The following is a 26,827-nucleotide window of genomic DNA, read 5'->3' as shown; positions in this document are numbered from 1 at the left end:
TGGAGTCTAATCTGTGATAATGTTGGCCAGATCTAAATAAATCTTGCCAAATGTGTCACCAACCTGTCCAGCACAAATCAGCTACCTTTAAGCATACAAAGATTCAATCCTGTCTGCAGGTATGAGCAGACAGAGTGGGTCAGCCAGGTGGCCACTGCCCAAAGGAAATAACCACTGACAGTGAGGCATACACCTACCACTGGGGTTAGGATTTTGGCTGGCCAACAGAAACATTTCTGAGTTCCAGTATAACAAAGCCATACAGTTTTTTTAAGAAAGGAGAAAAGGATTTCCCCCTTCCAAAATATGAAAGAAAGATGTTTCTTGGTACAGTTGGAAATAATCTAGAGCAGCACACCAACAGGTGTTTCAAACACAATGGCAGAGTGCAGAAGACGTTAAGAGAGAGAATGAATAGACTCTCTAAATAATATATAAATTTTACAGGCTTTTTTTTCTGTAGAAGCCCAGTGAAGTTACTGTATAAATCAGAAACTGAATTATTCATAAGTGGTGAATAAATCGTATTTGGCATTGAAATATTCCTCACAGGTACATGCCTCTCTCCATGCAATGAACAGAAACGGGCAACTAGCCTGAAAACACCAAGGTCTTACCTGGAATCTGGGTACTTTGTCAAGGTAGCCAGGCTGCTGGTGTACATGTGTCCTCCTACATCGATATGCACAGGAGCGTTCGACTTGGTGAGTTGCGCTGGGAGAGGAATTCCTTGAGCAGCCAGAGGAGAAACCGGGGACCGTGTTAGAGACAGACGGGACATGCTTCTTCCCTCCTGCAAAAGGAAAGAAAAAAAGAACAGTTTCTCTTAAATCTACCAGTGTGTTACCTTTCTTTCCAGTGTGATCACAGATCTAATCAGATCATTTTTGCATCTGCCTGATCACATATTCAGTTAACAAATTATTGCCACCACTGTAATTAAGTGTATTTGCATCATTTTCTTCAAAGTACCAGAGGGGAAGAGAAAGATGCTTATTAGCAATAAGAAATCAAGAAAAAAAATTTTCAAGGTGTCAGCCTCAAGGGGCATAAAACAAACTGCAAAATTCTAATTAAAGGTCGCGGGCTTATGTGTTAGATGTGAAATATCCCCTGACATACGAATAACCAATTTGTGAATCGGGATTCAGGCGTTTTTGCAAGTTTGTCTCAGTAACAAGACACCTCTAAATTAGTGACTTCCTCAGTACCTAAGGCATTTAGTTTATACATGTAGTAAATTTCACATCAAACTAAGATCAATTTTCTAGTTTACTTTCAATAACTGTGAAATAAAAGTATGATTTTCAGTTAAGCCTTAATATCAGACATAAAGAACTAATAAGCTTTCAAACCGAAAGCAATTAATACCTGGAAGCAGTGAAAACAAGAAGGTAAGTAAACTGACACATGCTTTCATGGCAAGACGCATGAGAAAGTACTGTACAATCTGGCATGTGAAATTACAAATTCAATAATCTGCCTAACATTTGCTACCCTGAAAATACTTAAAAATTAGTGAAATTTCTGAATTGAGTCCAAAAATCCTCAGCTGACGTACAAAGCAAAAAAAAAAAACCCACAAAATCCTGAAATGTCTTTAAAATGAACAGGACAACCATAGCAAAAGAAAATTCCTCAATTATCTTCTGGAAGAAAAACACAGCTTATTCTGCATGAAACGTGGTCTCAAAGCTGATTTCAGTTAAATCGGTACAAACAGCATACATGTCAAATGGAAAAAAAACCTTTTATAAAAGTTTAAGAAAATGTCCATCCATTCTCCCCCTTATGGGTAAAGCAACATATGTAAAACATTACAGCTGAAGACATTTCTGAATATAATCTAATTTTCTTGGTATTTTGTTCTGCAAGCATGCTACCAAGCACTCAGGCTCTTCCTTATATCTGACAAGCACTTCACATGCAGCATGGCAAAGTGAATTCCCATTTCTCCCGCATTACTTTGACTATCTTTCTTAGAAATCTAAAGCTGGTCTTGCCTTTCTCTTAGCAGTATTTTGCACAAGATGCCTGCCTACACCACTTGATGAACATACAATCAGCAACAATTCTTTGTAAAAACAAAAAGAAGTAAAAAAGACATAAAAATCTGAGCTGTATAGGAAGGGACTGAGAAATGTTAGTACATCTGGACAGCTTCACAAAGTCACTGCAACATCTCCATTTACTGTATTCCATCTTGGTTAGCTCCTAAGAATTTCCTGAATCTACAGCACAGAAATACATCACCCCATTATGAATCCACATTCTTTCCTCTTCAGAGGCTGGACGGACATCTGCACTGAACACGAAGCAAATACCAACTCTGTCTTTAGGACTTCTGTGTCAGCCGATGCAAAATTGGACATTAACATTTTTACTACAGCACCACCTTCAAGGAAAGTGACTGAATCCTTTCATGACTGAAGACGTTGCTTTCTTGTTTCCCACAAGAGCCTGTTGTGGGCAATCTTCAATATGTCATAGAGCATAAATAACAGAACTAACTTTCAAAAACAACTTAGTATGTAAGTACCTACAGTATTTTAGCGACGTGCTTACTAATCTGTGGGTACCTCATCTGTCTGCCAACACAGACAAAGGTTTTTGGTTGGGTTTTTTTTTTTTTTTCCTTACCAAAGAGCACTGCAAACTCATGTTCACTCAATACCCCTTCACTTAAATAAAAGGGTCAGAAGATCCAGGCTAAATGTCAAACCTGTCTTTGTTCAGACCCTAACCATTATCACTAATGATAAAGGTGCATGGTACAGAGCTGCCTTAGAAATATGTTTCATGCAGTTTCACAAAACAAGTGCCTAATTAGGGCTTATCTGTACCCCTTGTTACAATTTCCAAATGAAATCAAAGGACTTTCCAGTCTTCTGTAAACGTGTCTTACATTTAACCATTTGTCTTGAAATACAGACTTCAATTTTAAAATATGCACAGATAGCTAAAGATCAAGTGATCTGAATCTATTTGTGCATATTTAAACACCACTGCTGTCTTATGATTGTGTTTAATGTTAGTGTACCAGTAAATTCCTTGATCTGTAGAGAGTCTGAGATTCTCAGTGAGGCCATACTCACACAGTAGATATTTAATTTATACTATTCACTGGAGGGACCTTTTGAACAATCCTCTGCTTTTGGCATCTCTCAGCTAGAGCATGTGTTGAAAAAACACTTAATTATAGAAAATCACTGGAAAGCGAAAATAGTTCTCAAACTTTTATGGCTTTTCATACTTACTAAGGGTGCCACTGGCTTTCTGGGGGAGAGGAGAAGGGGAATTAAAGTAAAGGCTTTTCCCCTGGTTGGAGAGGATTCATATTAAAAAAATGAATTCTACGTTTTTATTAAAGTTGTGGAATTCAATCATTGTCGTATGAACAAATTATCAGGGGGCATAATTGCTAAGCATCACACAAGAAGAGCACTTGAAAACACTCTAACTGCTCCAAAAAAAAAAAATCCCTATTTCTTAAGGTATTGTAACCCTATTTCTAATGACTCCTTCCTCTTCTTAATGTGAAATGCAGCTAAAATTCATCACACTGAGTAATGTACTTACTTTATGCACAAAGCAAAATCCTAAATGTATTTATCCAGCAAAGTCTTTATGCACATATTTTCTAATACTGATGTGAAAATTAAAACCTTAAGGGTAAATATCGCAGAAACACTAACAAACTTCATTTATTAAACCATGTAAAATAATCCTTGCTCTTTAGTCGCCTACAACAGGATACAGCATCCGAACTAGTGGCACAGGCAATAACCCTGCTCTAATAAGTAACACAGAAACCTGCTGAAGGCAAAATCAATAGAGCCTGATTCCCAAATTATGTGAATATTTAGTTTTTCCAACATTACACACCAAGATCTTTCAGAGCCAGCTTATCTTTTTCTGCCTTTCTAAGCTAACTGCATAAGTACTGCTTGTAAAAACTATTTGCCCATGCAAAGTGAAATAATCACAATGCCATGCTCATTTACACACAAAATGATTTTGTGTCCCATTGTGCTCACAGTTGTTCAGCTCTCTAGGGGTGATTAAACTAGCTATGCTGCTACAGCTTGAGATGATTTCACTGAATCGTTTCTCCATGAAGTTGCTTCTTTGCTAAGCTGTTATTTTAACCATAAAAGGTAAACAGAAGGCAGTTGTAAGAGCTCCATTCAGCTCCGTGCCCAGGGCTATAACCCTAGGGCAGAGAATGCTGAAAGACTGCAGAATTTTCCAGGGTGTTGCCTTTCTTGCTCTAAAGCCTTTAGGAATACTGTTCATTTAATACACACTCTAGATGATACATTTCAGATCCTACTAAAAGAAAGACTTCAAAAGTGTAAGAACTTTTGGGCGGATGAAGCTTTCCCACCTCTGCACATAGCTCGGGGCCATGGTAACCAATACTGCTGTTGGATGTTGGGAAAATACAGCAGGAATAAACCGTGCAGAGCAGACACAGAGGGACAAGGGAGGTGAAAGGTTGCAGGGTAGAAACCGGCAGCAGGCTGGAAGGGGCAAAGAGAAAAAAGGGAGAAGAATGAAAAAGGAGGCGGCTCAGAAGGAGGGACAAAGTTAAATCAAGAAGCAGGCACTTAAAAGACTACAGATGGGAAGCAAGACTAATTAAGGATGTAAAAGCGCTTTGTTTCTAAAGTTTATTGTTGCCAGGATAAAAATTAATTGAAACTAATGCTGTTATTCACTCGCGCAGTTTAATTCCTTCATGCACATTTAGGACGTGAGCTGAGAACTGCAGGTTTAAGGACCTGCCATGAGGCAGCTCTTTCCCCCGGGGGGCCGGGGCCCGGTCCAGCGCCTGCAGAAACCCCACTCACGCACCCCGCGACTGCTCCCAGGCCGGAGTCAGGAGAGAGAAAGGAGAGGGAGCTGTCCTCCTCCCCCTCTGCCCCCTGAGACCTCAATTCCCAAGCCAGCAGGCCCTGAAGAGCTCCGGGGTAGGCTCCCTGCGCAGCCCAGCACCCCGGGGCGGTGACCGGCTGCAGGAGTCACCCGCATGGCAGCGCCGGCGCGACCGGAGGGACACGACGGCTGCAGACCCGGCAATTACCTTTGTCTCTACACACCCAGGGAGGGCGACCGCTCGGGTCTGCCTCTGGAGGCACCCCGAGCCAACTGCTCACGCCGTGAACCGGGCCTACAGACAAAGCGGGGCGCGGGGGGGACGGAGACGGACTGCAAACCACGGGCTCCAGGGCTCCAACACTGAAAGTCAGTGAAGGTTTGTGCACACACCTCCCCACCTCCCCGCTATTTCCCTCAACACTGCACCGAGTGACAGACGATATGGTGCCCAAAACTTTTACGGGGGGGGGGGGAAGAGGGGGGGAGGAGGCAGCTCCCTCAGGAGCTCTGCTGAAAAAAAATCTAAAAAAAAAAAGAGGCTTCCCCCCTTCCCAACCCGCCTATCTCCAGCCTATTTAGTGCAAGTTTCACGTCACCCAAACGCCTTTCCAGGCGTGATGTCCAGGGAAATCACTAGCAAGCAACGCACCCGGTCACTCAACTTCTTCCTTTCTCTTTTTAAACACACTGTGTGCCCAAAGGTAAAATTCAACCAAAAAAAAAAAAAAAGGCACAACATGGCGTCCTTTACTTATTCCCACATAACAAGAGAGGAGATGTCTTAGATGAATGCAAGGGAAAGAGAAAAAAAAAACCCACCAAAAAGCCAGCCCCGAATCCCTGCTCCTGCACATTTTCCGCGCAGCCAATGGTGGTGAGCATTAGCCAGGCTAATGTATTAATTTTGCAGAAGTGTGCCACATCGCATGCAGGAGCAGAAATGCAAACTATAGCCTAGAGTGGTTTGAAGTCTACCCCAGACCAAGCCTTCCACTCTCACTGGCGCCAGAGTTTCATTCACAGCCCGCCCGTCTTTTCCATACGCGCCGCTCCCCATTGTCGCCCGCCTTCCCTTTGTGCCGAGCCGCCCCGCCGCCAGCCCCCGCGCCCCGCTCCGCGCAGCCCCGCGCACCGCCCGGCCGACCCCCGCGGCTCCGCTGTACCATGCGAGAGCGCGGACCGAGTCGCGCTGCCTCCGCCGCGCTGGGGCTTGGCCGTTGTCTTCAGAGCCGAGGCCGGGGCGGCAGCGCGGGCACCCCGGGCCGCGGGGCTCCGCCGGCGCTGCCCATGCTGGAGCGGAGCAAAACAAAACATACACACACAGACAGAGACACGGCGCTATCAAAGCGGGGCGGCTGCAAACGGGTCCTGTAGCTTTAAAAAAAAAAAAAAAAAAAAACCAAACCGCCCCTCCGCCGCTTCTCCTGCGGAGCCAAGACCCGAGTTAGTTTGAAGAGGCACTTTCCAAAAAAAAAAAAAAAAATTAAATAAAAAGGAGGAGGGGGAAGCGGGAGAAGGCGAGAGCGCGGTGCGCCGCGATGCAATGCGATGCACGGCACAGCGCGCACTGCGCGCTCCGGCCCGGGCAGCCGCGGAGCCGCCGCCGCGTTCCTTACCTTGAGCACGGAAGAGATGTGCAAGCCCCCCTTTGGCTTTGGGCTCTGTTGGGTTTGTGTGTGATGGGCTCAGCTTTTTGCTTTTATTACTGTCTTTGCTCCGCAGATCCTGCTGTGATTATTATTATTATTATTTTTAAAGCTCCTCTGTCTCTCTCTCCCCCCGTTTTTGCTTGTTCTTTTTCTCTTTATTTTGTGTGTGTGTCTGTGGATGTGTGTGTGTGTGAGGGGGAAAAAAAAAACCTTTAAATGAAACTGCCGAGGCTGTTATGAGAAGAAAGGCAATAATCCCGTCTCTAAATAACAGAGGGAAGGGAGAAGAGGAGGAAAAAAAGCGAATTCTTGCTCAGGGCTTTGCAAACGCCTGCAGGGCAGAGGATTAGGCTACAATTAGCTCAGCCCTTTGCTCTCGCCCTAGCTAATTTTGCGATGAAAATTGGATATTTTCCCCTCCTTTTGGTGAAGGTCTCCAGATTTATTCTTACTTCCCCCCCCCCCCCCCCCCCCGGAATAAAATAAAACACAACCCTTGAAAATGAAATCAGGCTGGGAAGGCGGCCGGCTCCCTGGCCCCGCCGCCCCCAGAGCCCCTCCGCGCAGAGAAGCGCGGATCGGGGCGGGAGCCCCGCTCAGCCCCGCGGAGCGCTGCTCGGCCCTGGGGATAACGGTTCGGTGTTGGGGAGGATCAGGCCACTGTCACGTCCTTCAACAGACTTAACTGAAAAGAAGAAGGAAGAAAAGGGGGATGGGGGCTGGAAGGGGGAAAAAAGCTGATTTTAATCATTGTCATTTGGTCTGATGTAATATTTCCCCAGGCATTTTCAACTAGGCATAAATTTTCAGCTCCCAAATAAGTAACACAGGGCACGTTTCTCACATTTCTTGACTCCTCTGTTACAATTAGGGTAGCACCCACTCTGCACTTGTTGATAAACTAGATCAAGTTCAAAAATAAATAATAATTTAAAAAATAACCTCGACTCTCCCCTTACCCCCCGCGGCACCCAGCGACGCCGGGGCGCGGACAGGGGGTCTCGAAGGCGGAGGGGGCACAATTATTCGCCTCCCTCCTGTCTCCCCCCCCTTCACCCTTTGCTAATGTCTCGCATTGTAAACGCCAAATTTCCTGTAGGCCATTAAAACCAAATGACGTCTATCGACATGCATTGTGCTATTGCGGAGCGCCCTGGCAGCCCGCCCCCGGCCAAAAGCGCCATTTCAATTAGAGAGTGCGGCGCGATGGCGCGGGGCTCCGCGGGCGGCTCCGCGGGCGCGCAGCGCGCCCGGCCCGCGCGGCGGGGGGGAGGCCTTGCAGGGACACCCCCCACAGAAATTTAAAATAAAAAAAGGAAAAAACTATAAGGCAGAAGAGCCCTCCCTCAACTTTCAGGCAAAGACGCGGGTCTGGCGATGCCTGCGCGGGGATGCGCGTCCTTCTCCGCGCTGCCCCTCGCGCAGGTCTGGGGGAAGGAGCTGGGCCGCCCCGTGCTTCGCAGCTGGCGGGGTAACCCCTGCGCTTGGCCGCCGTGCCCAGGGCAGCGGGATACCGCCGCCTACCGCGCCCGCGGAGCGCTGCCGTCCGCATTGCCGGCCAGCAGCCCAGCCGCGCCGGCAGCTCGGGCTGCAGCGCCTACTAGTGCCCAGCGCGGCCGCGCAGCGTAGTTATGCAACGCTGCGCGGCGGCCCGTAAAGGTCAGGCCGGCGGCGCGCAGCAGGAGGCTGCGCTCCGTCTCTTCACGAACAGGGGAGAAAGGCAGGACGCCCTAAAATGAAGTATTTTTTTTTCCAAAGTTCTCTTTCTTCCGTGGCAGGAATAAACAGAAACTTTTCTCCTAAGGGTAGCTTTTTTTTTTTTTTTTTTTTTTTGAGTAAAAACTACAGGAGAAGAGGGAAATTTTCTCATTAAAGTTACATCCCTGCAGTTAGTTCAATTACTTGATATATGCAGAAGATGTTGTAAATTTAAAGATTTAAATAGCTTACAAAGATGCCGGAGGCTCCATCAGTTAATTTCCTTAATTTATGGATTTTTAGCTGAGCTTCTGAAATGAAAAAGAGAATGAGAACTAGGTCAGTAGAGAGATTTGCATCCAGAACAGACTAAAATTTGTTTTTCTTGACCATCCCCTCAGCCCAGGTGCTGACTTTGGGGGGGTCACTGTCCCACCTCTGATCTCCAGGCTGGGACACCCGTTTGCCTGTGTGAGCACAGCACAAAGGGGTGGATTTTATTCTAGAACAACCGGGAAACACCAGTGTGTCCCCGCACCAGCTGCTTCACCTGATTGCCGGATGAGGCTGTAGCCTAAGTAGTATCATTTCCTCAGCTCTTGGGTCAACAAGTGGGTACAGGGAAGACAAGCTCCACTGAAGCTCAGTGACCTGTCACACTGCCTGAGTTTCACTCATCTTTCCCATAGGAGTGTGGGCAGACTCTTTGGGATGACTTGGCATTGTAATTTTTACTTCCTCTGTGAATTACCAGCTGCTAAATGAAAAATAAATATGGGAATCAGAAACAGCAATCAGAGCATCATAAAAATAGAATGTTCTGCATCCAGGCACAGGAAAAAGAGAAAAGAAGATCCAAAAGCACAGTGCTGAACAAAAAGTAGAAACTGTTTTGACTCATTCCAACCAGTCTGTGACAGGTACCATTTAACTGTGCTGTGTGGAAATAGGATGTGGGTCTAATAAAGATTTGGTTGGTTGGTTTGTTTGTAGATGAAAGCAAAGGCATAGCAGCACTGGGGATGGAAAAGGCACACGCGGGGTATGTAACTTGTGTGGGATTGATTTTACGGTGTCGAAGAAAAGGACAATGTACTTGAGAGCTTTGAGTTTTTTCTTGCTTGTATTAACGCTGAGGGTAATAAAGGTATGCATTACAAGTTCACATTACAGCTCTATACACACTCACTCCTTCCTTTCTTCTCGCTCCAGTGTGTGAATGCTTTTCTGTTGTTGTGTTTCAATGTGTATGAATATATACATACGAATTAATACTTAAAAGATTGATACAAACTAAACAGTTTTAGGAAGCAACATTGCAATATGATTAGCATTGGTGTTCATGATTTAACATTTCTTTTCCCACTAGATGAAGTTTCTAAGATTTGCAAGGTACGTGTCAAGGACAGATATATAAATGGATTTTTATTTATTCACAACTCCAAGACTAATTGCTTCTCTTTGCCTGAAGGCCAAGAGATTGGTTTTAATATGACACTTCAAAAGTATTCATAGAACTACAGAGATACTAAGTGTCATTGTTTAAGAGAGAAATCTCACTATGCTACTTGTGACCCTGAAAATAAAATCTTCCAATGTATTTTGAATCCTAATGTTTTTCAGAGTTTCACGTAAAACTCAACTATTAAGAAGTGTACAAAGGAGAGTATTAAATAGTATGTAGTGAACAAAAAAAAGAGGAAATACTTCTAGAACTGAACATAACTTATGTTCTCAACAACTCTATTATCCTCCCTGTAAAGCAATACAAAATTTGTAACAGGAGATTCCTGAGCTCAGTTACAGGATATTATAATTAAAAGTTATAAGTTGTAACTTATCATAGGTGTTTTAAAAATTCTTGGCCAAATGACCAGCCTGCATTTATTAAGACACTAAATACTTTAAAATAAATACTTTGGATGTTTTTTTTCTTGCCAGCAGTTCCTTGTATCCTATGCAGATGTTTAAAAATAGAATTGGACAGAACCTTCCTGTAACCTGTTTTTTTAATCTGATTATTCAACAGTTTATTTTGCTTTTATTTTTCAATAAATAGGTAAAAAAATATTGACACTCTTAAGAGAAGCCCATAAAGAAGCCCTGCTAATTTTTCTCTTTTTTTTTCTTTTGGAGTGTGTGTTCTCTGAAAGTAACATATTGTGGATATTTACAGGACAGGAGATGACTAGATTGTGAAAAGAAGCAGATTTGAATGAATATAAATTTCCTATCAAAAAGATGTTCCAAATATATTTTAAATTATCAGATTTCAAACCTAGTGACAGTGTGAAAGTGTCATGAATTGAAAAGTAACATTGACCTCTTCTACTCTGTACTATTCAAATCAAGTAGCAACTTCCAGTTGGTATTTATTGTTCTTGAAGGGCCTGTACTTATGGTAGGAGGTCTCATCCTGACTTAGTCCTTAGTCCTTTACTTATATTATGTACCTTACCTTGAGGTTTAAGCCTGACTTAAAGACTTCTTACATTATATACCTTAACCCAAGCTTGATCCTGGCTTCACAGTGATGATATTCCCATTGATTGCAAAAAGTGCAGGAATAAATCCATGGGCTGCCTGACCCTTCACTTTGGGCATTTGAAGATAAAGCAGTAAATAGGAGAGAAAATTCATCATTTCCTGAAATGTTTAAAGAAGATAAATGAGAATTTGGGGGTTGTTCGTTTACAACAAATGGATTGATGTTAAATGTACATTAATACTCTTTGCAGTCACAGTTAAGACACCGCTGTAGTTTAGATGGGCTTTTATATAGGGAGAGAAGATTTCTGAAAGAAATTGGTGCTTCAAAAGTAATTGTTGGATTTTGCTGTACATCAGCAAAGCCTACATGGCTTTATTGCCTTCAGTGAGGTTTTGTGGATGTGACTGCATTTAGCCCTGTCTCTTACACTGCAGAGGCACAGGGGAGAAACACGTCTGAATACAGAGAGTAGGCAGGCGTGGATCCTGTGACTAGCACCATCGCTTCCCTCACTGAAAATTAGCTAGAAACAGAAGATGTGGAAGGCTGATGTTAGAAATGCATTGAGCTGCCAAAAAGGTTTGTTCTTGTGAGAAACCTTAAATATAAACACCTTGAAATCTCAACACTCATTACAGTCAGTTAACATATTAGAAATAATAAAAAGGAAGAATTAAGGACATCTCCCAGTTAAAGTAATTTTTCAAGCCAATTGCAGTGCCAGTCACCCTGGAACAGGAACTTGACCCAAGGTTTGCTAATTAAGTCAAACAATTGTTTGTCATTTGTAGGCAGATAGGGGGTTTACTGACAGCAAGTAAGCATGATCATGCAAAGAACTAAATCTGATCATTAGAAAATCACCAAGTCTTGTCATTGTTTTCCCTGGAATGCTCTTCTATTCTTTTCAAGAAACAGCTTGGTGCTGAGTAAGTTTACAAACCATTACTTTATTGACTAAATACAGATGGACTGCTTTTAAAATTATCCATTATCCAGTGCCTAACTCATCACAACAGCATGATACAAAGAAATAACGGAATGCCAAGATGAAATAGGTTTTTGGGAAATACAGTGCAGGAAAGGTTTGCCTGTCTCTTCTGTTTCGAACTCTCACAAGACAAAAATAATTTCCAGAAATTTACTTAACCAAGGCGTCCCATGTTAGCATTCAGTTTGGTGTTTCTCAGTTTTATACACTGACATTTTGTTGTGTGCTCTCACTCCTCTTCTTAAGCAGTTACAATAGCAAGAGTATTTTTAACAAGTTTAAATAACAAGTATGGCATTAGTTTTTAGCATCTTATTAAATTAAGCTTATCCATATTATATATGTCATGGAGAGGAAAAAAACATTTTTATGTCTGGCTGTAATCATTCATTGGCTTATTAGAAACACAAGGTACTCTGAAGAATGTCACAAATCTACATGGTGTCCGTGAGCACTTGGTTTTTGCATATGGATCGCTGACTTAGCTGAACAATGTATAAAATCCTGTGTAGCCAGGCAGCTCCCAACTGAATACACTTCTAAGGGAGGTTATATGCATTGCTTCTGCCAGCAAAGGTCTGGAATATGTTAAACTGCAAAAATACCACTTAACAGAATACAGAGAATGGAGAAAAAAAGCCATAATGGCCTTTTTGCATCAAATAATTTATTGTTTTTAGGATATTTGGGCACCAGCACACTTAGAATCATAGATGAATTGCTTCTTACTTATGTAGCGGTGTTTAAGTGTGCTCTTTGGCAAATAACAGACTGAGGGGGTTGGACCATGCACAGCTGGTACAGAACCTGGGAGAGGAGCAGCTCAAAGCATCATAACAATGACATGAGCATGGAAGAAAAAGAAGACAGAGCAAATTCTTCCAGATATGGAGGCCCTGTGTGGTTCCAGAAAGGGTAGTCAAAGAAAGAGCAAGGGATGTATAATATCAGTGACAGGGAAGTGAATATTCTCAACTGCTCAACTTTCAGGTCCACTTTAAAAGAAAGGTGGTACAAGCTGTTGTAACCCTCAGACAATAGGCTGAGTAGGTAGATAAATTCTCTTGGGAGGCAAGGGAATGACTTGGCTGCTAAAACAGAATCTGAATTTGAGAGCATGTGCAGATGCAATTAAGTGCACTTTTATGTTGCAAATAAATAATAGAAAATTACAAAATAATAGAAAATAGAAAAAAAAAACAACAAACAAAAAACCACAAACCAAACAACCTACCACTGGAAGTTGCAAACTAAAAAATTAATTTGAGGTTGTGATGTTCATCCATTGGATGAAACAAACCGTGAACTGGAGTTTGTGGAACTGCGACTGACCTGCAGATTGAGACACACTACAGAACAAAATTCATTACTGCTAACAGTATGAAAAGGGAGCAATAACAGAATTGTGGTATAGGATTTCTGCATCCTAACCCCCAGTGGTTATCCTTGCCCACCTGTGACGCAAGCAGGCTCAGGTGGACTGTTTCCCCACATGCTGTGGTGGGAATGATTTCCTACCAAACGGGTGATGCAGAGCAGTGCTGCTGCCAGAGGAGAGCTGAGCTGCAGCCTCCATGCCATTGTTTTAGCACAAAGAAGAGAAAAGCTCTAAACCTGGCCAGCTGAGTGAGAGCCTGTCCAAATCCCGCTATGCCAGAGACCCTTGGAAAGGAAGCAGTATGTCAGACATATGGTTGAAACATGCTGTGCTCCAGCCATCCTCAGCTAGCGTATGGTCTCCCGAGTACCACTCTGAGTACCGCTGCCAGCTGGGCTCTAATTTACACTGGGCCTGAGAATCAGGGACCTTAGCAGTCTCCCTGATGGTCTTTTCTCCTTTGCTTCACTGATTTCAGATATGCAGCTATTTGGAGCTTTTCATTTTCCCTGCCTGGCATCCTTTCAGGCAGACACAGGGGAAATACTTCTCTACTTAAACAGTGTTTTGGTTGAAAAAGCAGAGACCAATATTCTCTGAGAATAAAATTTCAGAATCCCGATTCTGTAAAATTTTTATATCCATGGTATCACCTCAGATGTTGTGCAAGTATGTGAAGTTAATAAACACAAAGGTCCCCAAAAAGTCTGACATAGGAACAGCATTACCAAGTAGCAGAAATTACACTTACCTGTTCCAACCTGTATTTTGGAGGATGCATGTGCTGCAGCCCCATTTTTCATGGATTTGTGCGCTTGACTTCTTAAACAGTGTATTACTCTTAATGTTTGTAATGAATTTATTGTTACAAAGAGAAGATTTGGAGAACAGGATACTTTTTTTTTTTTTAGTAAACGCCGTGAATAAGAGGCATCATTTCTTGTCATGAAGTAAATACTGAGTGGTGCACAAATAAGAGAATAACCAAAGTCTTCATTAAACCCTTGTTTAACCCTCAGTTCAAGTATTTCATTACAGTACCACAGGTTTTCCCACCTTGTAGTCAGTCTTCACTTACAAACGTTATTAAAGGAATTAAAATTCGTATTTTTAAATCCAGCTTTTAGTTTGTAATTAGCCTTTGAGATGTAGAACTTGCAGAAGGAATCTGTAAACAGAAGAATTCAATACAATTTGAAATAAAACTTATTTGATGCTATTGGACCCAGAATAGTGGCCTTAAAATGGTTTGTAGCAGCAATTGCGTGGTTATGGTTTTGTCCATTTTTGGAACATTATACTCATTCTGCTTTATGCAAGGGACTGTTGTGCATGTTTCATATTTTTATGAATGTCATTCAGCTAAGCTTTCCGTTGTCAAGACATCCTTTTCAAAAAGAAGTGCAGGTAAACTTTCAGATGTAATATTCTGTCATGAATAAAGTTATGCAAAAAGTCCGAGCATGGAACAATTTCACATTAATCCCTTACTTCTGAATGCACTGCATTATCTCTAACACAGGAAACCAGCCTTGGCTGCTCATCTGCTTGCTCAGAAATGGCTGTCCTTGTAGAACTTCATCTTGAGGTGAGTCTTCTAGACTACCTCCTGTTCCTCACAAGATATTCCTGAGTAATGACACAATCAAGGGACCTGGTGGCTAGCAGTTGCATTTCCTCTGATTAACTGGTGATTTAAGAGTAAAAGGGCAAATTAACTGAACAGGTCGAAACAATCTTCAGTCAACATGAAGGTGTCCTAAGGCCACATAATCCTGCTTACATCACTGTAACTCTCCAGTCACTTCCTTTCACTGCTCTTCTGTTCAGTTCTCTGTCTTATGTCAGATGATACTGGGAATTTTTGGGTTGGCAATGCTTTTATGTGGCCCAACACACTGGGAATCCGTTTTTCATCTGGGTGCCAGTGCTCATCACATAATGGCTTACAAGATTCATGTCATCAGCTCTAGTGAGATGATTAAATGATAAGGGTTGTAAGAATTACACTTGGGTCTCCACAAGGATCCCATATTGCTTCTGCAGCTGCTGCTTTTCAGCTTCAGTCTTCAGTCACAGGCCTAAAATTCAAATGCAGATTTCCCCTGCTGTGGGCCAGATACTACTTGCTTTTCACAAGCATCTACATTCATATTCCCAGAATGGCAAGGCGTGTGTGTGGATGCTTTGACTGTGACAAGGGCAGTTCTTCCAGGGGGATTAAAGTTTCTTCTTTCATGCATATGGAGAATGATAAAGCAGGGTTGGTGACCACTGCAGTGTCTTCCCAGGGGTCAGCAATGGCAGAGATGGAAGCTCCTCTCCTTTTTTTGTCTCCCCTTGTCTCTCTCCATCTGTTGGAACCAGTAGGATATTGGCCTGGTTTAGGGGAGGAAGAAGGACCAGGGGCCACTCTTAAAGGACATCTTGGCCACAGTGTGCCTCTTTTGTCCCCTCTTTGGCTCAGTACAGGTATTTTGCCTTTCCCCAAATGAAGATCCCTGCCCACACTGCAGTCCCGCTTGGCAGCTATGCCACGGTAGAATAGAAAGTCCCCATCTCTCCTGTTACGCTACATGAAACTAAAAATACCAACCCCACTGGAGTTACTCCAACATTAAAGATGTAAGTGAAATAAAAATCACTTTCGGAGCTTTTAATTTTTTTATCGAATTTTTAATTAATCTTAATTTGAATTTTGAAGCTATCTGAAAAATAGTTATAAATGATTATATATATATTTTCATTTCCAGTGCTGAGAGCATTGAATAATGCAGGACGAAAGCTGCGCCTCCCCGTTTGTACTGCAGAAGTCGGGGTTTTGTGCAGGACAGCATCAGGCAACCTGAGGGCCGGATGCCTCCATGTCAGCTGGGTGCCCCCATGTCGGCCAGCCTAGCTGGCCCCGGGGCAACCGCAGGCCCTGTCTCCCAGTGTGTGTGTGGAAGCCCCCGCGGCGCCGGGCCGGGCGGGTACGCAGCGCTCAGGGGCCGGGGGAAGACGCCCGTAGCCCCCCGCGTCCCGCCGCGGCTCTCCACACGGCCTTCCCGCCACCCGCTGTTGCCGTGGAAACCGGCGGCTGCTCCAGGGGGCTGTGGGAGCTGGCAGGCGGGCGGCACCCCGGGCCTGGCAATGGGGCCCGGCGCTGTGAGGGGCGTTCCTGAGGGGTTACGGTCCTGTCCTAGCACTGCTAGGGACCGGGGGGGGGGGGGGGGGGGGCAGTTACTGCGGAGCTGTAGGGCTGAGTGATTGGCACCGTGGGGACCCTGAAGCGTGAGGGTCTGCAACCATGGAGAGCCCCGCAGGGTGGGCGCCTGGCTGCAGAGGGGTCTGTGGGGCTGAGGGCCTGGCAGGAGCCCCGAGGGGATGAGCTGTGGCGGGCAGGGTGAGGGGCACAGTCGTGTGCTGGGTATACTGCTCGGGTTGGGGTAACAGCTATGTGTGTGAGCAGGTGGAAGGGCTCAGGATGGGGCACAAGGGCAAAGTGAAACTCCCAGCAACCCTCAGGCATGAGCAGTGTGAGGTGTCTGGGGACCTGCTGGGAGAGCACGGTCCTTGGAGAGGTAGGATGTGTTGTTGTTTCTAATTAATGCTTGTGTGGTAGCCTAATCTGTGTAACGGGGCTCTCATGGGTATTGTAGCAACAAGGTATGTTTTAAGGTTCTGTTAATTAAAAATTATTTATAAATCTGCTTAGTTCCTGTGTTGCACTTAACTGAAAATTGCTGTTGTGGCTGTACCACAGAACACATTTGTTCAGTTAGTTTGACTAACCTCCTGTAGAGCTCTTTTCTCTGCTCATATCAGTCATTCAGCATTGGATCCTAAATAGCTGCTCTTCTGTCAGTTGAAATAGTTGTAGTGGGGAGGGTAGGACTGATACCTGCTTTTAGCTATCTCAGTAGAGGAGCATCCAACTGGATTCTGGAAAGAGTATCAGAGCTGATCTTTCTGCTGCAGGTTTTTGTAGTGAAGGTGTGCCTGCCTGCCTTGTTTGCAGTTGTGTGGTTCAAGCAAACAACTTTATTAAAAACCATTGTTTTTTTTTTCTTGATGCAAGTTTGTGTCTGTAGGTTTTTTTTGAAGTTAAGTACTTTCTGAGACTGATAATAAGAGAGAAGGTCTCTCCCAGCAAGCTAAAGTGAAAGGAAGTAATACAGGATTTGAATTCAGTATGTATAGTGACTAAATAAATGCAGCCATCTAGGTACCTGTAAGCTCTAGTTTCACACTGCATTGCAAAGTATGGCAAATTTTCCTCAAATGCTGGGTCTTTTTCTTTTTTTTTCTGTGCCAACTCTGCTGATGCCACTTCCCAGAAACAGGTTTATTTTCAGGATTCAAACCCTTGAATTAATATTACAGTTTGTCTGTGGCCTATACAGATTAACAGATTAGTAAGTAAAATTATGTTTGAAGAGAAATACTGCTTTCCTAGGATAGAAAATACACAGTGTAGGAAATTACAAGTCAGTTCTAAGAAAATGTTGGAATAAACTACTTAAACAGGATTATAAGCACTTCAGTATTTTGCTTTTATCAAAAAAAAGATCTAAACAGTATTTATTCTTGAGCTTTTGTACTTTTCTTCTATAAATAGAAAAAAAGAATTCTCTGTTCGATAACATATCTGGGAAAGCTTCCAAATGTGCATTTCGGATTTGGAAGCAAAGCATGATCTTTCTTGAGCATTTTTGAGGAAAAGGATTACTTAATCATGAAAGATTACTTTTTATTATTTTGAGAACAGTTAAAAAATCCCAACACTCTGAGAGTGTTTCTGTCTTACTTCACAAATGTCTCTTACAAAGATTGTCTCTGATTGTGGAAGTTGATTTGTAGTCTTCGGAATTGAATTTCTTTGTCATCTACTTATGCAACTTAAAAAAAATCTCAAGAGGCAAGCACAAGAAGTAACTTGTCTCGATACCTAGATTCTCAGTCTCTATATGCTGCTTAAAATAACTTTGTGAATAAGGCCGACAATATCAAGATAGGGTAGTTTTGTGAAAATGCTGATATTTTTGGAGACAGCTGCTTGCCTCTGCATGGCTTGCAGATCCCCTTACAGATTTGATGTCTCTCTTAACATGGGCAAAGGCAAGCAAACAAAAACCCTGATGGTATTTACCAGTGCAGATGATATTTGAAAGTTAGCAGAACAATCCTTGTAATGTTCTAGGACTCTTCCTTCTCGTTATCTTCTAGTTGAAAAACATAGTATTGGTTCAAGAGGTGTACAGAGTTGAAGTCAGCTATGCTCATTGGATAAATTTTTTTTGTCACAAATTGCCTATAAGAATATTTCATCCTTTGTGGAGCAACTGGGGAAGCAATAATTTCAGGACAAAAGCTTGCTGGCAGCTCTGCTTAAAGCAGAACTGTTTCAGTGAAAGCATGAGAAGATTTTAACTGGGGGGGGGGGAGAGGGGTAGGTGTGTTGAAAGGGGAGGACTGTACATGCCCATGTATATGTGAGAATATAGTACACTTGCTGCATTCTTTGCAATTAACTGTTCTTGGCTTTTCTTTTCACATGCTGTTATGAACCAATGTCCATCGTGTAACTTACTTCCTTGTAATAGCTCCATTAAGAAATCAAAGGGGGACATATGTAAGCAGGGAAGACCAAAGCCAGTCTTACGTTGATATCTGGTGGATATTTTATTTCTCAAATTCAGAATTTGTATGAACCAAGTTCTGGCCTCTGTTCATTCATAGTAAACTTGGTTATGTAATTTAATGTGAGGGTTTTTTTGTGGTGCTTGATAATCAAGCTAATAGACTGATAACTTTGTGCTATTTAATGTTTACAGTGTTAATATCAAAAGATAATAGCTGGGGCTTTATTGTGTTGGAGATTTTCAGTATGTTACTTATACATCTGAAACCTACAAGATATGATATAAAAGCCTTCAATATGAAAAATGTTACATTTCTGAGCAGACAGTGAGAAAATTGCCTTTTAGAGGTCAAAACTCCCAATGCCTCTGGCAACATGGCCTTGATGTCATTTGACAGGGTGGAAACAGCCCTTCATGGGAATAAACAGCCAATACCTGCATGATTCATTTCGTTAGGAGGGCTATCCCATTGTTGCTAGGCAATATTTCCTAGGTGGAGTTTAAAAAAAACCCCCAAAACAAAATCTAAAAAACAAATGACAAAACCCCCAAAACCCAACCACTGTCTCCTCAGCCTAATACTTCTTTCAAGTTGTCTTGCTATTGATATTAATATTTTTTAAAATTAAATGTTAATTTCTCCTTTCTGCAGAATTAATAGAAGCACCAGCTGAATCCCAATAGATACCTTCCCCTCTGAGAGGCAGGAAGAGGAAGCTGTTGGTAAGGATTGTACCTGGTTAGCGGAAGGTTTCCTTTTTGTCTTCCTCCCTCTGTACTTTCTTAGAGCTGTCTGTTTGGAAATGCTCAGCTGTTTTGTGATGTTCAAGTCTTAGAGAAGAAACATGGCAGAGACCAGCAGACATTCATTTGAAATGATTTTCCTTCATTGCATTCTGGAATGGACTTGAAAGCAGGTCTCAGAGGCAACTTGTATATACCAGTTTGTCTTACGTATTTATTTATGACAGGCTTGAATCTTCAGGATGGTATTCTATCAAGTGACATACCCACTCAGTGTGATGTGTGTCTGAAAATAGGTCATTGTCAAAGGACAGGGAAGGAATAATAGAAATTTATAAACTAAACCATTGCAGTCTAGTATGGTAGCATACTAGCATACTAGCATACTCAGAAGCTGAGGTAGTGCTGTGTTCAAAATTATAGCTTTCCATGTATCATTTTTCTAGAACAGTATAGTAATAATATATAGAATAATATGTAGAATAATAATATTGACCTCATAGCAGCCTTCCAATATCTGAAGGCTGCCTACAAGAATACTGAGAGGGACTCTTCATCAGGGACTGTAGCGGTAGGACAAAGGGTAATGGGTTTAAACTTAAACAAAGGAAGTTCAAGTTAGACATAAGGAAGAAGTTCTTTACTGTGAGGGTGGTGAGGCTCTGGAACAGATTGCCCAAAGAAATGGTAAATGCTCCATCCCTGGCAGTGTTCAATGCCAGGTTGAACAGAACCTTGGGTGACATTGTTTAGTGTAAGGTGTCCCTGCCCATGACACAGGGGTTGGAACTTGATGATCTTAAGGTCCTTTTCAACCCTAACCATTCTATGATACTAGCATTGCATGTATCAGAGTAGGAGAAGGCTGGTTGAAAACTGTAAAAATAGTTAATGCTAATGAGCAACTCCTGACACAATGGTTTGAAAATACTGAAGTAAACCAAACCAGAGATCACCTCAGAAGGTAGCAGGTTTGGACCAAGCTTTGTTCTTATACTTAAAATATCACAGATTTCAAATAACTAATTTTTCATGTATAATGTCATATGATAAATAATGTCATAAAGGATTTATTTAACTTTGGATTTGGACATTTAGATTTGAAAAATAACATTCCTGCTTTGTGCGTTTGGCCAATATGAGAGGAATTATTTCTTTTTCTTTTCCGTTTTTTTTCTCCTATTTTTTTTTTCTCTAGAGTTAGTATTGGCAGGCCTGAAAAATAAAACTGTGAAGAAGTTATCTTTTTTTAAAAACAGGGCATCAGGAAAAGGCTCTTTGTCATCTTAACCTGTTGATGGGATTTGGACTGTAACAGAGGAGTAATTTTTTTCTGGTTATGACAGTATAAGCATTAGTATATAAGTAAGGGCTGGGACTTTACTATACATGTAATGCATGTTTTGATGGTCACTTCAGTGTTGTTACTGCAAAGCAATTAGAGGAGCTAATATCTAAGGTTAGACTGTGGAAATGGTCAGGTGGTCAGGAACAACTATGTCTGTGTATAGTGTGTGAAGTTACCAGATGCAGGTGTAGGCAAGAAAAAAAAGGAGAAGTGTGACATCTGGTGGAAAGATGGTATGAGGAGCAAGAGATCTGTTAATGATAAATGGGATAATTTGACATGAAAATGTATTATGTGATGCTTGAAAACATGTATTCCTGCTGGACATGAAACCAGGTTGAGTGACCTACCTTGTGATCTCATAGTTCATGTTGTTCTAACCAGTAACTGTGGCAAGCAGATAATACTCTTAATAGTGATCCCTTTTTCTAAGGTACCAAATAATGCTTGTTAAGCAGCTTCCTCAAGCCCTTAATCTACATTAAGAAGAAATTAATATGGTACAAGTCTAACTACCTTTGAAGATTAAAGTAATTTTTCAGAAAAAAAAAATAAAATGGTAACTACCTAAATGTTATATCCTAGCACTTCCTTCAAAGCTTGAGTTCTGCGAAGTTTTTGTAGTACTACTTGCAGGTACAAGTCCCAAGTTACCAGGATCATGTGCTGCTGTATAGTCCTGCTTGCTGCTCTTGGAGATACTGGTCTGATACTGACTTGAAGATGTAATTGCAGGAGTATTAGGACCTCTCTTTGGTTTGTATTTTCTTACAACTGGCTGGATACTGTGTGCGTGCTCCGCTGTAGAGAGTGGGAACACCATAATATTGCAGGCTTGAGGGAGGAGAAAATTAGAAGAAGAGAGGGGGAAAAGCGTAAATGCCTCTTGCTTGTGACAAATTGCTAGAGTTAGAACTTGCTGTCCTTCAGCCAGTAGAACTTGCATCAAATCAGGGTAGGCTCAGAGCTGCAGAGATCTTGCTTTGTTATATTTATTTCCAAAATGTTATAGTATGTTGTAGAAAAAGTCTGCAATTCATTGGAAAATCTTTGTGTTAAGGATGTTTAGGAAGCTCCTGGGTCAGCTGAGAAGCACAGGGAAAGAAAAGAAGAATATTCATTTTAAACTTTCAGTTCTATCTTAAAGTGTCTAATTTTTCTGAAGTTTCATTCCATATGATACTGATCATCCCATGTCACTCTGAGATTTTTCTGTGTTATGGCTTAGCTACTGAAAGATTGCTTTATCCTAACCATAGTACAACTTCAATCACAACTCTGCTTTGTAGCTCAGGTTCATCTCCTGTGCATGCCTGCCCAACTCATTTGTGCCAGGTTGGACATAGCATTGCGTGACATGGTCTAGTGTGAGGCATCCCTGCCCATGGCAGGGGGGTTGGAACTAGATGATCTTAAGGTCCTTTTCAACACTAACCATTCTATGATTCTGTGTGGGAAATTCCATTTCATCAAAACAGAATAGATCTTGAACTTGTCTTGTTCTTTATGTGTTTTTCTTCTATTTTTAATGTTAGCATATAATTTGCTAGAACAATATATTATAAAAGAGTTTCATATTACTATTGGCAATGACTTTTTTTCTTGCTTTGAGGGTAGACTCTGCAAGTTTTTGCCTGCTTGCTCAGAAACAATGCTTTTTGGGAACTGGTCAGTTCAAGGAGGGAAACTATTTACTGAATATCTAAAATCAGAGACCTGGCATTTCAGTCATTCAGCTCTAGCTGAAATGGAGAAACATGGGAATGGGTAGACCCACCTCAGGTGGGTGGCTTCTTGGTCAGTGTGAATAACCTGTTTCTCAGGTCACCTGAAGAAACCTGGTTGTTAGAGCCACAAAGGTTGATATTTATATTTAGCATCCTGATGAATAAAATTCATTGTTTACTCCAAAGAGTAAACTGTTCTTGCTGTGCTAGCAGAACTGCCATGCAGTTTTCATTAGCTGTTGCTAATCTAAATGGGTTTGAGTAGAAGAGGGCCTTTGGTAAACAGTTCTCTGGTACATTTTAGTGTGGTTCATTTCAGTGCTGAGCACTTTCTTCCTCCTCATCAGTGTGGCAATAATTACCCTCTTCTGTCTGTGTTTACTGGGATAGATTGTGTAGGCACTGGCATAGTGGTGGAACCAGTTAAAATTAAAATCAGTTAACTACCAGTTACTGTACTGTCATACAAAGACTGGATATAGGCATCATTGCCTTGTGAGATCATTGGCTTTGCATTTGATTGGTTTGGGGGAAACAAGCCTTGTGTTTTCCTCCAGAGAGCCTACTTATATATCAGTAGCTTTCTGAAGGTTATGAAGGTTAGGTGTGTAGATAGAGATATTGTCACATTAAAAAGATGCTGTACTTTAGCTGTTTTGAAAGTCTAAGTGAGAAACATGATTTTTATTGAATTTGAGGCCTGATTACTTTAAAAGATCTTTAGCCATTACATTAAAAACAAATCAAACCAAGAGTTTTGAATGACCTGAGAGCAGGACTGAAAAGTTTTGGTTCTCAGCACTAAGCTGGTGAGGAGACAGTTCTCCTTAGCAGGTTGTAACTGGTGATGGTACTGAGTCTGTGCTTTCTTAACTGCAAATGTGATCTCAGTCTGAAAAAACTTAACAAATTAATTGAATGAACTTCCTTCTGTAGTATACTTTTAGAAATCCAAGACTTTCATTTGTGCCCAGAGCATCTATTTAGATATCATAAAGTGAAAATAATCTTAATGTCAGTAAATGAGAAAAAAATGAACACATTGCCTTGGAGAGAAACAAAATGGAGAGGGGGATTGAGGATACAAATGGTACAGAATAGTATTTGCTGCACTCTTGTGGACACCAGCAGCAAAATGTCCTTTGTTTTTTCTGAGATTAAATTTAAAGTGCATTTGTATCAGTGTTGCAGCTTCTCAGTAACAGTTTAATTTTTTTTTTTTTTTACTCTTGCAGATATGATATACAGCCTTTGAGAAAGCTGATAGCTTCTATTTGTGCACCTTGGTCTTCATACTGGATTTGACGGCTGGTGTGTGGTAGCTGTTCTGGTAGTGAATGTCAAGGGAAGAAGAGGAAGGGTTCTTTGAGAACCTGTTACGGGGAAAAAAAATCAGAGGAAGCCAAATGTAAGTGTAAGCAGGATATGAAACTTGCTTGTGAAGCATACCACTGGATGCCACTGTTGCTTCATCGAATGTCATACTAAAATAACATCGACTGCTTATTTGAAAAATTCTGCTTTTCCTTTACTCTCATCTTCTCGGTTCTTTATTACTTTAATCTTTGTTCATATCAAAGGAAAAGAGAAATCATGCCCCACTTATTCTCTCCAGCAACATGATGACACGGTTCCCATATCTAGAAGTGACAGCTTGTCACAGGAAAGAAAAGGGAATGACACAAAGTTCTGTCTTTTTTTTTTTTTTAACTTCTCCCTTCTAAGGTAAAATCATCTTCTTGAAAAGAAGAAAGGTTCAGATGAAAGAGCAGCCAATTTTCCTTGTAACTAAATTCCTTCTCTCTGCCTCTGAATCCTGTGTTAATCACAACTAGATTAGGACACCAAGCCTTTATTCCTGTTTTAAGGTCATCCTAGAAAGCAGGGCAGGAGGTCACTTTCACAAATAACTGTTTGTTTCCTTTCCCAAGTGTTGGACATTTTGTACTTGAAAGAATGTTTTTTACTTATTACAAATTTTTCTCCTGGGGAGTGAGGGGGGGGGGGGGGTATGGGACGGGAAGGGGGAAGCAAGGAAGGTGGAGGTCATCAGCTGAATTTTTGATGGCTGTTGCTTATTCTCACAGGCTTGTTTGTAACCACCTGATTAGTAACTCTGGGTCTCCTCTCTAGGTCATACAGTTTATTTTTTCATATTTTGTTTGTTTGGTTTTGTTGTTTTTTTAATTTTTTTTTTTTTTTTTTTTAGTGAAGCAACCCCCATAATTAATTAAATGAAATCAGATCCAAAAAACTGAAGCCTAATTTTCAGGCTTCAGGGTTTTGTATTTTTTCCATATCTCCTATACTTTCCTATGAAAGAAAAAGGAAAAATGTTGGAAAAAGCTTTGAAAGAGGAGCTTTTTCTGGTGTGGTGGTGGTGGTGTGTAGGCAGCCTGCTAGCCTGGCTCCTTCAGAAACAGGGATCACCTTCTGCTGTGTGCTTCCTTAATTGGATAAGCCCTAAATACTGTGGCTTCCGTAAAGTGCTAGCTTAATTAGTGACAATAGAAACGTGTTGAGAAGCAAGCACAATGGAAGCTATATGTTGAGAAGGCTGTGAAGGGAAGAGAAACAATAACCACGTAGGCCTGAGAAGGCATGTTTATTTTCTCTCCTCAAGCTGGGCTGGAGAAGGCAGGCAGCAGGGTTCCAGCCTGGAGGCCTCGGCAGTGCCATGGAAACAGCACAGGAGCATCACATCCTTCTGGCTCTCCAGGCCTCCTCCGGGCTGTACTGTGGATTTAGAGGCAGCAGCACCCACGCAACCTGTGTGCGTCTGCAGGAGGGGGAAGGTTGAAATGCACATCTGTTCTGCTCCTTCACAATTGGCTTATAAGGAAAATTAAGGAAAAGAAGAAACAAACAAATATACCAGTTGTCAAAGACTGGCAGCTGCAGCATAACCCCTGTGCTGGGTGTTTGACAGCCAGAATGCTGTTTAATTCTGCTGCTGTTTACTGGTAACTCTGTTCTCTCTTCTGAAACCTGAACTGAAGTTTTGCCTAGATTAGATGTAATCAAAGTTTTCCAGTGGATGCTAATACTACACCGTTGTAGGTATAAAAGGGAAGCCTGCCAGCAGAGCTGCTACTGCTGTTGATACTGCATAAACTTGTAGTGGTGACCTAGATAACATTGTGACTGACACAGTAAGTTACAGTGTCAGGAGAAATAAATGTCTCCTGCAGCTCCTTGCAGAGCTCCAGCTGTGCCCCAGTACCTGCCCGTAAGCCCCATCCCCCAAGAAACTAACCCACTGCTGATGAGCTATGGGACTTGCTGGGCTTTGCTCCATTATAAACTAGTTGTATATGTGGGTTCAAAAAATACATAATGCTTCCAATTTAGAAATTATGGTAATTTAGTGTAATTATTAATAGACCTCTCTGGAATGGTTGCCTGTGCTCTGCCATGCCTGTTGAGAATTCCTGGTAGTCATCAAACTGTGAGAGCTCTCTGGAGAGCACCCCTGTGTTCTCTCCCTTATCTACCACTCTCTGATCTTTCCATGCAGCATGAAATGGTGAAAATGGAACAGAGCAGGATTCAAGCCTATGTTCTTGAGAGGCTGTGGTGAGGTTAGCTAGCTATGTAATGCAGAGGATGAGGCAGAGAAGGACTGAAAAAGCATGGCATACATTCAGCTGCTTCTGTCTCTTTCCTCCCATCCCCCCTCCCTTCCAAGTTTATGCTTGCTTCCTCCCTTGTTCATTTTAGAGTGAGTGGATGCAGAAGACTGCTGCTGAACACTGTCCCCAGGCTTCCTATCTACTGTGTGTGTATGTATATGGCATGTATATATTCACAAAGATCAGGAAAATTTCCACAGTCTTGAGCACCTTTGGAGTGTTTCTCAAGTGTACAGAATTCAGTTCCTACTGCATCAGGAGCCTCCTGAAGATAGAAATTACTGGTTCACAGCTGTGATATCCTTTGTTAACTGGAAGACTTAGTGCCTGTGTAGTCAACTTCACTGCCAGAAATGGCAGAGAAAGGTTCTGTATCTTTTACAAGAAGCTGTAGACAAAGAGCACATGCGTTTTGGAGCAGAGGTTGTGAGCGCTTCTCCATGCCACAGGCATTGTCAGGGTTGTGCATATGGCTCTGTATGTGTGTTTATATCCATGAACCATTATGAAGCAGAAACCAATTGTTTTTACCCCATGTAAGCCTCTGCTTGCATATCTATTTGAAAGCAGCGAGTAATTCTTTTTGCCTTATTTGTAACCTTCACAATTTAATGTTTATTACAGTCCTTGCCTTTTATCCTGCTGCAGTATGTTAAAAAAGTGA

General features: G+C 42.0%; 1 protein-coding gene across 4 annotated transcripts in view; it reads right to left on the bottom strand.

The window, feature by feature from the left end:
* Positions 1-6,647, bottom strand: part of KCTD15 (potassium channel tetramerization domain containing 15) — a 43,559-nt gene extending 36,912 nt beyond the window's left edge. Inside the window, exons 1-2 of one of the 4 annotated variants that reach the window (XM_034072805.1) lie at positions 6,498-6,647; positions 618-793 (exon numbers count right to left, since the gene is read on the bottom strand). In XM_034072805.1, coding sequence (XP_033928696.1) covers positions 618-781 — 164 coding nt within the window. In that variant the 5' untranslated portion in view covers positions 782-793; positions 6,498-6,647. Of the gene's footprint in view, positions 1-617; positions 794-2,253; positions 2,312-6,044; positions 6,191-6,497 lie in introns of those variants that run through there. The other 3 variants (XM_031051818.2, XM_031051819.2, XM_005152183.3) reach the window with 3 other exon arrangements.
* Positions 6,648-26,827: the final 20,180 nt, after the last annotated feature.

Source organism: Melopsittacus undulatus, chromosome Z, assembly GCF_012275295.1.
Source record: "Melopsittacus undulatus isolate bMelUnd1 chromosome Z, bMelUnd1.mat.Z, whole genome shotgun sequence".
NCBI lineage: Eukaryota > Metazoa > Chordata > Aves > Psittaciformes > Psittaculidae > Melopsittacus > Melopsittacus undulatus.
This window is presented reverse-complemented; position numbering and strand designations above follow the sequence as displayed.